Raw genomic sequence first — 12,004 nt, forward strand, 5'->3', positions numbered from 1 at the left:
ACTACCCTTCTCTCTTACTCTCTTAGCATGGGCCGTACACGCCTTGTCGTTCCTCATGTTCTCCGATATACTGAAGTACGGGCGTTCCTGTTACAGAGAGAAGGTAGTGAATAGTGGCACCCGTGACGTTGGGGCCAGATTAAAGAGAGTAAAGTGATAAAAATTAACTTTGAAATCAGTGATATCTTAACTTACCAATTCAAATAAAAGTGCATAGTACGTACGTTAATTCCAGTTCAGTGAATATGTTAAAATTTTACGAAGTTCAAATTCAATGACTTTGACGAAATTTTAAACTTTTGGCACAGAACTCTGATTAAGTTTATGGCACAAGTGATTATTATTTTTTTTTCTTTCTCTTGCTATGTAAAACATTTCAGGCATAATATTTATGCACAGTCTTATATAAATTTTGATATTTATGTCAGTGAAACATTGAACTTTACCATTGGACAATAATGGTGATATTTAATTTTATGCACAAGTGTTTGATATTTTGTGTTGGTGAAATTTTGAACTTTACCATTGGACAATAATGGTGATTTTACGTATGAAGTGAATGATTGTATTTTCTGCATTTTGTGAAAATAACGACATTAATATGGAAAATATACTAGCTGCCATTGAGGCTTTAAAAATCAGTCTAAATGACAGGATTACGGAAAGTAACGCTAATCTCGGGCGTAGGATTGCTGAATCTAATAACACTTTAGGAGCTCAACTTAAAGAATCTAACGCGGCCCTGGAAGCCACTAAGGCTAGTATAGGTCAACTTAAGGAGTCTAATGAAGTAACTAACCGTAATATCACTCAACTAAGGGAGGCTAATGAAGTAACTAATCGTAGTATCACTCAACTAAGGGAGGCTAATGATGCCAACATTGTAAAATTGACAGAATCTGTTGATCAAAAGTTTGCAGAAGTTAATAATAATTTGGAACGTAGGCTCAATAGTGCAGGTGCCGAAATTGAAAAACGATTTAAAGAATCTAACAAAAGAATGGATTCTAAGTTTACGGAAATAAATGAAAGATTAACACGTGACTTAGAAACCATTAAGCAAGACATAAAATCACAAGTGGCGGAGGACTTAAAACTTGCTTTCCCGTCTTCTTCTCAGGAAGTCCTTAAAGAAGTAGAAAGCTTAAGGGAAGAATTTCAAGAGTCCCATGCTCAATTATCTCTTGCGCAAACTAAAATCGCGTCTATTCAAGACAAACTTCATGAATCTGTTAAAAATAATTTCATGAAGTTGGGAAACGAAATTACTCTTCTGAAAAGTCAGCAAGAGGAGGCCGATAAACGTGTCAAGACTCAGTTAGATAATGCTCACACGCAGATTACTCGTATCTGTCGCGATGTAGCAGAAGTCAAGACCGACATAGAGAAGGAGGTCAAGGAAATTGAGAATTCCGTACAGGGGAAAATTAAAACCCTAAAACTTGAACTCCAAGGAGATATAGAAGCTCTCAACAGCAAAGTATCGCAAATCGAACAGGATGTTTCATCATCTAGCCTTCACAACACTAGTGGAGAATCCATGAATGTTTCCACAGTTTTTAAAATAACTGAGGAAAAACCAGCCAAATTTTCGGGGAAGGAGGAGTATACTGCTAAGGAGTTTCTCCTCAACCTCGAAGAATTCTTTCAAGAAAATCACGTTAAGACCGACCGTCGTTTACGAATAGCATCTCGATTGTTAGAAGGCAAGGCGTTAATGTGGTTTACCGCTATTAAATTCAGTATTAACACTTACGAAGAATTTAAGGAAGCCTTACTTAGACGATTTTGGAGTGCTGAGGCTCAGCACCTGATAAAACTTCAATTATACTCTAGAAAGTATAACACGTCCGTCAATTCCTCGCGATATTCAGATTATCTCATATCTCAGCTTAAAAAGATGCAGTTTTTCGACCCTCCTTTACCGGAGCAAGAAATTATTCAGGTCATAACGCTGCAATTTCCACCAAATGTTCAGGAAATATTGGTGGCAGCAAACGTCCAGGACTTGGAGCAGCTCGATGATGTCCTGAGGAAACTCGATACTGCGCACACTCAGAGCGCAGCAAAAGCAGGTCGAACCAAAGAAACTACAACCAACTTTACGGAAATGAAAACTCCAGTTCAAGTATATCCAGAACCGCGAGAAGAAAGAGAAACTCGCCGAGATATTCCGTTTCGGTATAGAAGATCTAGGAATCGCCCCTACGAAGGGAGGGCTAAGTTTCAACCTGGACCTTCATGGAGGCAGGCAGCTAATCAACCCAATGATAATAGGAACTCCCAGCGGGAAGAATTAGAGAAACGTTGGAGAGAGACTACGGAATATGTAAGGAATAAGAACAGGGAAGAGGGTTTACCTGGAGCAGCTTCTCTGGAATACCAGGCAGAGATACAGAGAAGAAATGAGAGAACGGAAATGGATCCAAGAGCTACGGGTACAAAAAAAAAACTTTGTCGAAGCAATAAAGAGACTGCCTGAAAACCCGGAGGGAGGAGAAGTAGTATGTAGTGCACTCATTAACCATTGGTATTTAGAGGATGCAGATTTACTATATGAGGATTCAACACCACGACAGCCTCAGATACAACGCGGCTTACCGATCATTATCATTAAGTTAGGCAATATGATTGTCCACTCTTTAGTAGACTCAGGATCGCAAGCCTCCCTAATTTCGCAGAAATTAATAGACGTGGCGCAGGAGACGACCTACATCTCCATCTTGCCGGTTGCTCAAGTTAAGGTTAAAGGCATAGTTCCTGACAAAGCTATTAAATGCAAATTCCAAGCGTTTCTTGAGTTAGAAATTGGTGGTGTTAAGTTCCAACATCTATTTTTGATTTTGACACAAATGAAATTTGACTTAATTCTTGGATCGGACTTTCTCATTCAACATGGGGGAATCATTGATTATCCCGCTAATGTAATTAAATTTTTCCACGTCGAATCTGTAGGGCTACAGTTGGTTACCTATAATGACGTGAAGAATCCGGAATGTGAGACCCCGGTGGACATAGTAGAAGGCAAGATGAGCGAGGCTCCGCCTGTCGAAGAAAGCGTCCACGAAGAGGGGCGACCTGAGGAAGTGGGACCCGTAGAGGACCAGATGGCGTCCATTATCGATGATGAGTTTAACGAGGACCACTACAACTTCACGCTTTACGCCAATGTAGCTGAAAGCCCAGATTACGATGATGAAGTAATAAAGGCAATCCAAGAGCTTTTCAAGAAGTTTCCAGATGTATTTTCCGAGAAACCTGGAGTCATTAAGGGTTTCAAGCACCACTTAGATGTTACTGACACATCACCTTATAAGAAACGGCCTTATCCGATACCCATGAAGTACTTGGAAGAAGCACGGGTCATCATTAAACAGATGGAGAATGATGGAATCATATCAAAATGCGTCACACCTTATATTAATCCTCTGGCTATAGTAAGAAAACCAAATGGTAATCTGCGCATATGCCTCGATGCGAGGGCTTTGAACGATAGGCTTGTGCTAGAATATGACCACCCTCCCCTACTCCGGGATGTAATTAGGAGATTTCATAACATGAAAGTATTTTCTGCTATGGACATGGCTTCTTCATATTTTCACATTTTATTGGATGAAGACAGTCGGAAATTTACCGGATTCATCTTTGATAATGTCACTTATGCCTTTAATAGACTCCCTTTTGGCATTAAGAACTCTGGTGCAGTTCTTATCAGAGCCTTAGAGGAACAACTCTCCGATGAAGTAAAGGCAATCACCACCATTTATGTGGACGATATCATCATCGCGTCCGAGTCCCTGGAACAACATGTACGAGATGTTCATAAGGTGTTGGAGGAATTACAGACCAAGAACTTTAAAATTAACGCCAAGAAAAGCCAGTTTTTTAAAACTGAAGTTTTGTTTTTAGGCCATCTTATTGGAGGGAATGGGATCAAGCCCAATCCGGCTAAGATTCAATGTATTCTAGAATTTCCTAAACCCACAAGAATGAAACACATCAGGCAATTCTTAGGCCTCTGCCAGTTCTTCGCGCAGCATTGCCCTAATTTTACTGAAACGGTAGCACCCCTGCAGCAGTTATTGAGGAAGAACAACAGGTGGAAGTGGACTGATGTCTGCGATAAAGCATTTGTGGCGACAAAACAGATGTTGAAAGACAATGTTCAACTGGCCTATCCTAATTACGAGCTACCCTTTTATATTGAATGTGACGCCAGCCGCATAGGGATCGGTGCGGCTCTTTTCCAAATTGATCCAAGGGAACCTGAAGTTCGCATCTTTCTCTCGTTCATGAGCCGCAAGTTGAGACCCCATGAAAAGGCTTATACGATAACAGAGTTAGAAGCCCCTGCCGTAGTACATTCTCTCATTTACTGGAAGAAAATAGTCTTTGGATATCCGGTGATTATTTGCACAGATCATCAAGCACTGACATTTATTCTCAAGTCAGACATTATAAGCGAACGGATAACCCGATGGGCGCTGTTTATACAGCAATTTGATATCACCGTTGTTCACAGGCCCGGAAGGAAAAATATCCTAGCCGACGCATTAAGTCGGAATCCGACAGATGAGGTTTCGATCCATGCGATTGAAGTCATGAATGATGAAGATGAAGAGTTCTTGCGACGACTAAAGTATCTAGCGCAAGCTCAAGGAAGAGATCCTCTAAGCCATGAGCTGATTCGTTTTTTTAAAGGATTTATCCCTCAAGACGACGACGAGTATCCTCGTATATCTAGGATAGCTCAAAATTTTTGCTACCATGATGGCCTACTTCACAAGTACGTCGACCTCGCTAGAACAACAGATCGTATTTATGCCCCTCCTCGAATAAGGACTGCTATTATATGGCATTGCCATTCCATTTCTGGACACGCCGGTACGGACAAAGTCCTAAACCTGGTTAGAGAAAGGTTTACGTGGGAATACTTACGCCGTGACATCCGTAACACCATTAGGACTTGTGATATTTGTCAAAGGATCAAGCCCAATAACAGGCTCCTCCGGGAATATCCACGACCTCTAATACCTGAAAAACCTGGCCAGATCTTCGCAATGGACCTATATGGACCTTTACCCAAGGCGTTACGTGCCAACAGATACATTGTTGTCACCATAGATGCATTTTCTAAATACACTATGTTGCTTCCAATTCAGAAGGCAAATACCGGGAACATTCTCCGCAGGATTCGTCGAAACATCATTCCCGAGATGGGCAAGCCGGAATTTCTCTTAACAGACCATGGAAGTCAGTTTACCTCCATGGAATTCCAAGTTGCACTGGAAGAACTTGGGATAAGGCATATCATGAACTCCATCCGACACCCGGAAGCCAACCCAGCCGAACGGGTTATGCGCGAAATTGCCAGATTCTGTAGATTGTATTGTGGACAACAGCATTGGAAGTGGGTTGAAGTTCTGCCCATTATGCAAAGGATCGTCAATACCACCATGCATGAGTCTATTCAGGACATCCCTTTGAGTGTACATAAAGGCCTCACCCCTGACAGACCTTGGGATCGAGTTTTGCCTGATCAACCTGACGCAGCAGTGAGCCAACAAGCTCGCATTACCAAGGCACTTCGGCAATTACGACATGCTGCTCAAATCCGAGAAAAGAAGTTACGACATCACAAGTTTCGACAACCCTTACAAGTGGATGACCTAGTATTAATACGCAAGCCTGCAGTTTCACACCCTGACCAGGGAATTTACGCCAAATTTTGTCCCTTGTTCATAGGACCCTTCAGGATACTTACCGCACTAGATAATGGTGCCTACGAAGTAGGAAGGGCAGATAGCGACGTTGAGGGAATCTTCAACTCGGCCAATCTCAAGAAATACTTTACTAGGAGATGAGCGAAAAGAAAATCGCCCAGCAATTTTCTTTTTCCCGAGCAGGGGGGGAGATGAAACGGTAACACCCTACGAGCATTCACGTTTCATTCTTTTATTAAGAGAAGCTCGCTAACACCCGGCCGTAAGCCTTTAAAACTTGCGCCGAGCGCACAGGCATAATGGGAACTGCGAGCAAGTTCGCGACGTTCCAGAACACCGGCCAAGGACAAGCGACGTCACGCAGAAGGTTCCTTCGTGTTCCATTGCTGCATGAACGAAATATAAGCGAGTCGCCAGCCTGGGGTAGGGCAGAATGTAAGCAGAGAGCCTGCAGTAAAGCAGAAAGAGAGTGTGCGGTATGCGACGGCAGTGTGCTGAAGGCAGAGAGTGGAGTGAGTCGGCAGTAAGCCGTGAGTCAACGAGTGTGTGCAAGTAAGCACGTCGCGACATAATTCGTCTCTCGGTCCGGCTGTATATTTGAATTCGTTTAAAGACTGTGTTCTCGCCAACTTGAATTCATTTAAAGACTGTGTTCTCACATAAACTGTGCCAGCTTTGAATTCGTTTAAAGACTGTGTTCTTGCATTAATTGTGTCAGCCTTGAATTCGTTTAAAGACTGTGTTCTCGCCAACTTGAATTCATTTAAAGACTGTGTTCTCACATAAACTGTGCCAGCTTTGAATTCGTTTAAAACTGTGTTCTTGCATTAATTGTGTCTATCCGTTGAACTGTGTTGCATTATGATCTTAAGTGCCAGTGATAATCTGAAAATCACGACGTACTGGAACTTGGACTGTCATTTATTTCAACAAATGTATTATGCTGGTGGAGTACAGTGCAGAGACTGTACTCGATTTTCTTTATGAAGTGCTTGATCACCGCACCTCGGAAGGTCCTAGATTGTTTCATTTGCGTATTATTCCAAATACGAATTGTGACTCTAACTTTATCCTTGCTGCTGTGGGAACTATTTCGGCGTGCTTCGCCATAGGGAAGTGTCACACCAGCACCCCATGACGTCAAATGTGGCAGCTCCACATTTCCCCGTTCCTGCCTCTGGTTCGAGTCATCAACACTAATACAAACACCAACGACGGAAGACAACGCCGACGTCGACCGCAAGACGACGCAGCCGCCGCGGGGCTACATCCTCTTCACGCCATCAGGGACAAATCTACAATTCAGCTATAAAAGGTGACATAATTATTTGCCTATTTATTGAATAAACTGAAGGATCCACTTAATCATGAATTTTTCTTTCACTACCCTTCTCTCTTACTCTCTTAGCATGGGCCGTACACGCCTTGTCGTTCCTCATGTTCTCCGATATACTGAAGTACGGGCGTTCCTGTTACAGTACTTTGTTTCTGCTTTGATGTATGGCAACAGCTGATCATCAGTATGTTCTTCTATGAATATTTCCTCCTTAATATCATTGGACGTCTGTAAGTAACAAATAGGAAGAGTAAAGGAATAAAAATATATAAGCCTAAACAATAAACAGATGAGAAAATAAATTTCATACTGGCAAAAAAGAGTATAATTAATTTATTTCCCATTTAAAATATATAAGAATGGAAAGGAACAATCAAATCAAAATCACTTTAAATGCAAAAGAGGTGTCTACCTTGGTGGCAAATGGTACACAAAAATACATTGTCAAGCACTAAATTTTAAATGTACAGAGAAGAAGACAATTTCACACAATTCAGCATTAAACAATTTACGCATTTTTTTTATTAAACACAAAGCTAATCCTTAATAAATTCATATTATTTACAAAATTCTACTTATAATATTGTCTGTATTTACAAACATAATCAACTCATATATAGCATGTGGAATTACTTCAAATAATACTTTACAACAGTTTGGAACGTAACTTGCATAACAACCTGCTGTGTCTTAACCTGAGTCCCTTTTGCCACTGCTTCTTGGACAACTGATAAGAGAGATAAGAACATGAAAAGGAACACACTGTAGGATAGCAGTACACAAGGTAGCATAGAAAAGGAGGAACATTTGTAAATATGTAAATTTAAATTTGCCTACATATTTGTGAATTTCAGCAGAGTATATGTACACATACATATGGGGATGGAAGCCGTGTATGTGTACATGTACAATTTATGGAAAAAAAATTAATAATTGTTACGGGGATACCGTGATATACAGAACTGAAATAAGGTGCGGGCATGAATGGGCGGATATACGAAAATAGAAAGATTAATTTAAACTCTTAAAGTTGGCAAATTTATTTTGGCCATTTAATTTCTTTTCCTGACCTCTCTCTTTTTCCAAATCTTAAATATTCACACTTTGCTGAGCAAATAACAATAGACTACCAACAAGGCTAGCACGTAATCTTGTGTGACAAAATTAGAAAAAAGAACAACTATTTACAACATGAGTTTGAAGCACAGCTGCTCCATTTCAATCAATAGTCAAGGAGACAGCTCTCCCAATTGCTTTTACACTATCAGTAAGAGCATATTTGCTCAACAAATCTAGCTAGGAGACTACTATCCACACATTACACCATTACAGCCTAACTAGACACCATTCACTCTTTACATCAATAACTTTACTAGGAAGAGCACCCTTGCTCCATGAATTTACACCTACGGATCCCTCTACGAAAATTCACACTTTCAAGGACTATCAAAGGCACACACTACATTTAACAAAGCCAACCGCTTCCACCGATACCAGAGTTTCAACAAGCAGCACACCGTCCGACACATTATCACTCAGTAGCAGTGCCTGCTGCGTTTCCAGTGCCCTATATGGACACCCCCCTTGGACGTTTTGCGGAACAACTCATCAGGGAAGGCGCCCGCCTTTCACGACCCACAGCGGCTCCACCGGACTTCATACCCAGAAAGGCATCTCCTCTCATGGACCAGGTAATCAACGATATGCAGGCAACAGGACTCTTGGAACGACAGGAGATCACTAATGCTCACCCTTTATTTCTCGTCACTAAGCCTGACCGCTCCGCACGAGTCATACACGACTTGTCACGATGGACATGGTATTATAATATTCCAAAGTTCTCTCTTCACAGCCCTGCACGGGCACTTCAACGTATACCTCCCTTTTCACTCATGATAAAAGTGGATTTAAAATCCGGATTTTACCAAGTGCCTCTTCACTACCACCACCGAAGGTTCTACGGTGTATATTACCGAGGACAGTCATATGCCATGCGCGCCTCCCGATGGGGCACACGCTAGCCCCATCTATTATGCAAAGGCGGGCTATAGCGGTCTCCGGGATACTGAAGGCACAGTTTAACGTTGACACTATCTGCTATTTAGATGATTGGCTGATCTACGGCAACGAGATCCTTGTGGACGATATAATAATGTACTTGGAATGGGTATTAGGAATTATGCTCAACAAACAGAAATCACATCTCCAGCCAACAAATGAACTCACCTTCCTCGGCGTGGTTATCAACACCAATAGGCAGACTCTTCAACTGACGCAGGATGTGCAGAGAAGAGTGACTTCCTACTTGACAGTGCTCCCAAGAGTGCAAACGGATGACCTCGCACGCATTGCCGGGTATTTGGCTTGGCAATGCTATGTCATGTCATGGCCTCTATTTCCAGTGCAACACATTCTATCAAGAGAATGGTACTGGCCACGACAATTATTCAACCCAGTAACTCTTGCAAGTGTTCGTTCTGTGCGTGTGAATAACCATGTAATTAGTGTTTATGCGGACGCCACTCCACACAGTATAGCTCACTTTTGCCTCAATTGAACTTGGCTTGGGCCCAACCTATCCAAGTGCCAACCCGGATTAATGTAGCTGAAACAAGGGCGGCCCTGTACGCCGCAAGCACAGTGGTAGACCATATCCTTGAAAGGAACATGATTTGTGATGAACTTAAGGTTTTTGTAGACTCTACCGTTGCAATGTATACACTTAGAACAGGTAGAGGACCCCTTTTGTACATGTATACTTGCATTTTACCTATGTATATCCTGCTCAACTGTCTGATAATTTTAATATGAAATAAATGGAGTTAAACAGGGGTAACAAGTACCCATTACAAAGCCTATGGTTAAAAAAGGTTAATTTACTGGTCCATAAACCAAACAGGTAAGGAGGCGAACTCTGGATCTCCTAGAATTTTACATTACATGCATAAAACCCTATTTGAGCTTACGGCCCGACGTTACAGAGGCTAAGCCTATATTACGGAGGTGACTAGGAGGAAAATGTTCAAGTTACAGAATTTACAAAACAGGAAAGGTCACAAAATCATAGTCACCTTATAATCACGTTGAGAGGGAACACAAGAGAGTACACCACGTTCTGTTCCCTGATTTCGGTTAAGTTGAAATTTCCATTTTTAGAAAAAGAAGTTACATTACTAAATATATGAAACCTTCCCCTGGAGCTAGCTTTGGAAGACCACTTGATTTTAAGCAGGATCTTCCATTACCTTAAGCTGGTGGACCTCTTGAAGTGGTATAAAAGTTCCAGATTTTATAGTACAGGAAAAGCTCCAGAAAACTCTGGGCTAAGACTCGACACAACCCCAATTTTTATAGGATAATCCAATAAACACCAGGAAAGTTTGATTGGTAGAAAAAATATACACAATTTTTCATTGGCCAACATCCTAAGTTGGCGGGAAGAGATAGAAGTGTTAAAAAAATGTGAACATGAAAAAACAAAAGAGAACATTCTAGTTTAGGAACCTTCACATACAAAATGTATCAAAAATTTTAATAGTTCATCTTCACATCAGAGGGCACATCGTAAAGTTTATAGTAGAGACATCTGTTGAGAAATGTTCAAACTTCTTGTAATAGTTGTTTCAAACTTTACTTTAACGAGGGCCTTAGCGAAGGCACTTAAATTAAATAAACCGGGCAGATGTACCTCCGGTACAGACCTCCCCACAAACGTCCTCCCTCAGGTGACACGTTTTAGAAAATTTTGCTTTTGGAAAAATTTGAAATTCGAGTTGGTAGTCGGAAAATCTGTTGATGAAAGTTCATTTGTAAGTAATTATGTCGAATACAAGTCTTGAAGTCTTCCTGAAGCCATAAAAGTCCGAGATGCACAGTTCACGATTGACAACAAGAGCGGCTGCCAATGCCGATACCTGGGTAGGGTCCCCCGAATCGCCAAGTACCCTCAGATACATCTCTCCCGCTACCTTGAGAAGGTTAGATGCACCCAAGGCCAGATATTGAGACACTGCTCTGAAATAATGTAGACAGTAGTGTTACCGCACCTCAGCCCTTTGCCGGCAAGGATGGTACTCAAGTATGCCGTCATGAAGGAGACTGGGCCAGAGCGGGGTGGGCCCTTACCACTCGCCAGAAATAACTCGGACGCAGATTGCAGAGAGGGCATTGAAAGAGTAATTAACTTGGTGACAGAGATTGTTCTTATGGACAGCGAGAGTATGTTTATTTTTAAGCTGCAGTTTCAGATGAGGTGGGCGGCATCGATGATGAGTGTGTGGAATGCAAGCTAGGTTTTGGAGGCGGGGGAAGGTAATTGCAGCCGAGCAACGGAGGAAAAAGAATTATTTTAGAGAGTAAGGTTTGTACACAGGTGGAACAAGAAAACGTAATACACAAGCGGCATATTAGTGGGCAGAAGGTCTCCACTTTCCAACTTAAAATTTTAAATCTCTGAGCTGTTAAGGAAAGGAATATAACTACTTCCTCACTGTCATAACTTAGTGGCCTATATTGCAAACAAAGAGATTTTACAGGTTTTATCTGAGAGAGGTGCACTCTAATAATCTTTCAGTGGCTGGGTTGCTCACCAAAAGAGTGACCAGTGTTAAGAAATCCAAAAGAATGCGTGGCCCGAGAAATCTGGAGGCAAGCTTGCCTGCCGGCACAAAATTCTTAACCATTACCTGATCTCCAAACTTTAGATTGGTGGGTCTCCGTCCATGATCATGTCTCCCTTTAACCATCTCATTTTAAGCCTTGAGGTTACTGTTAGCCTTCTTCCACAGGTCCCTGATGCTATCGGGATCTATGGTCTCTGGCAATACCTCATTTGACAAAGGCATGTTAGGTACAAACTAGAACACGAGAGAGGCAGGCGTAAAATTATGTGACTCGTGAACAGCTGAATTTAGTGAAAAGGCTAACCAATGCAAGGAAGTATCCT

The 12,004-nt window shown here is 41.7% G+C and overlaps 1 protein-coding gene across 1 annotated transcript in view; it reads right to left on the bottom strand.

Moving 5' to 3' along the window:
• The window catches only part of LOC136886174 (zinc finger protein 184-like), an 83,066-nt gene that overhangs the window by 43,573 nt on the left and 27,489 nt on the right, over positions 1 to 12,004 (bottom strand). Inside the window, exon 4 of the mRNA XM_068230760.1 lies at positions 7,205 to 7,287. Coding sequence (XP_068086861.1) covers positions 7,205 to 7,287 — 83 coding nt within the window. The remainder of the gene's footprint in view (positions 1 to 7,204; positions 7,288 to 12,004) is intronic.

This window comes from Anabrus simplex, chromosome X, assembly GCF_040414725.1.
Source record: "Anabrus simplex isolate iqAnaSimp1 chromosome X, ASM4041472v1, whole genome shotgun sequence".
NCBI classification, from domain to species: Eukaryota; Metazoa; Arthropoda; class Insecta; order Orthoptera; family Tettigoniidae; genus Anabrus; species Anabrus simplex.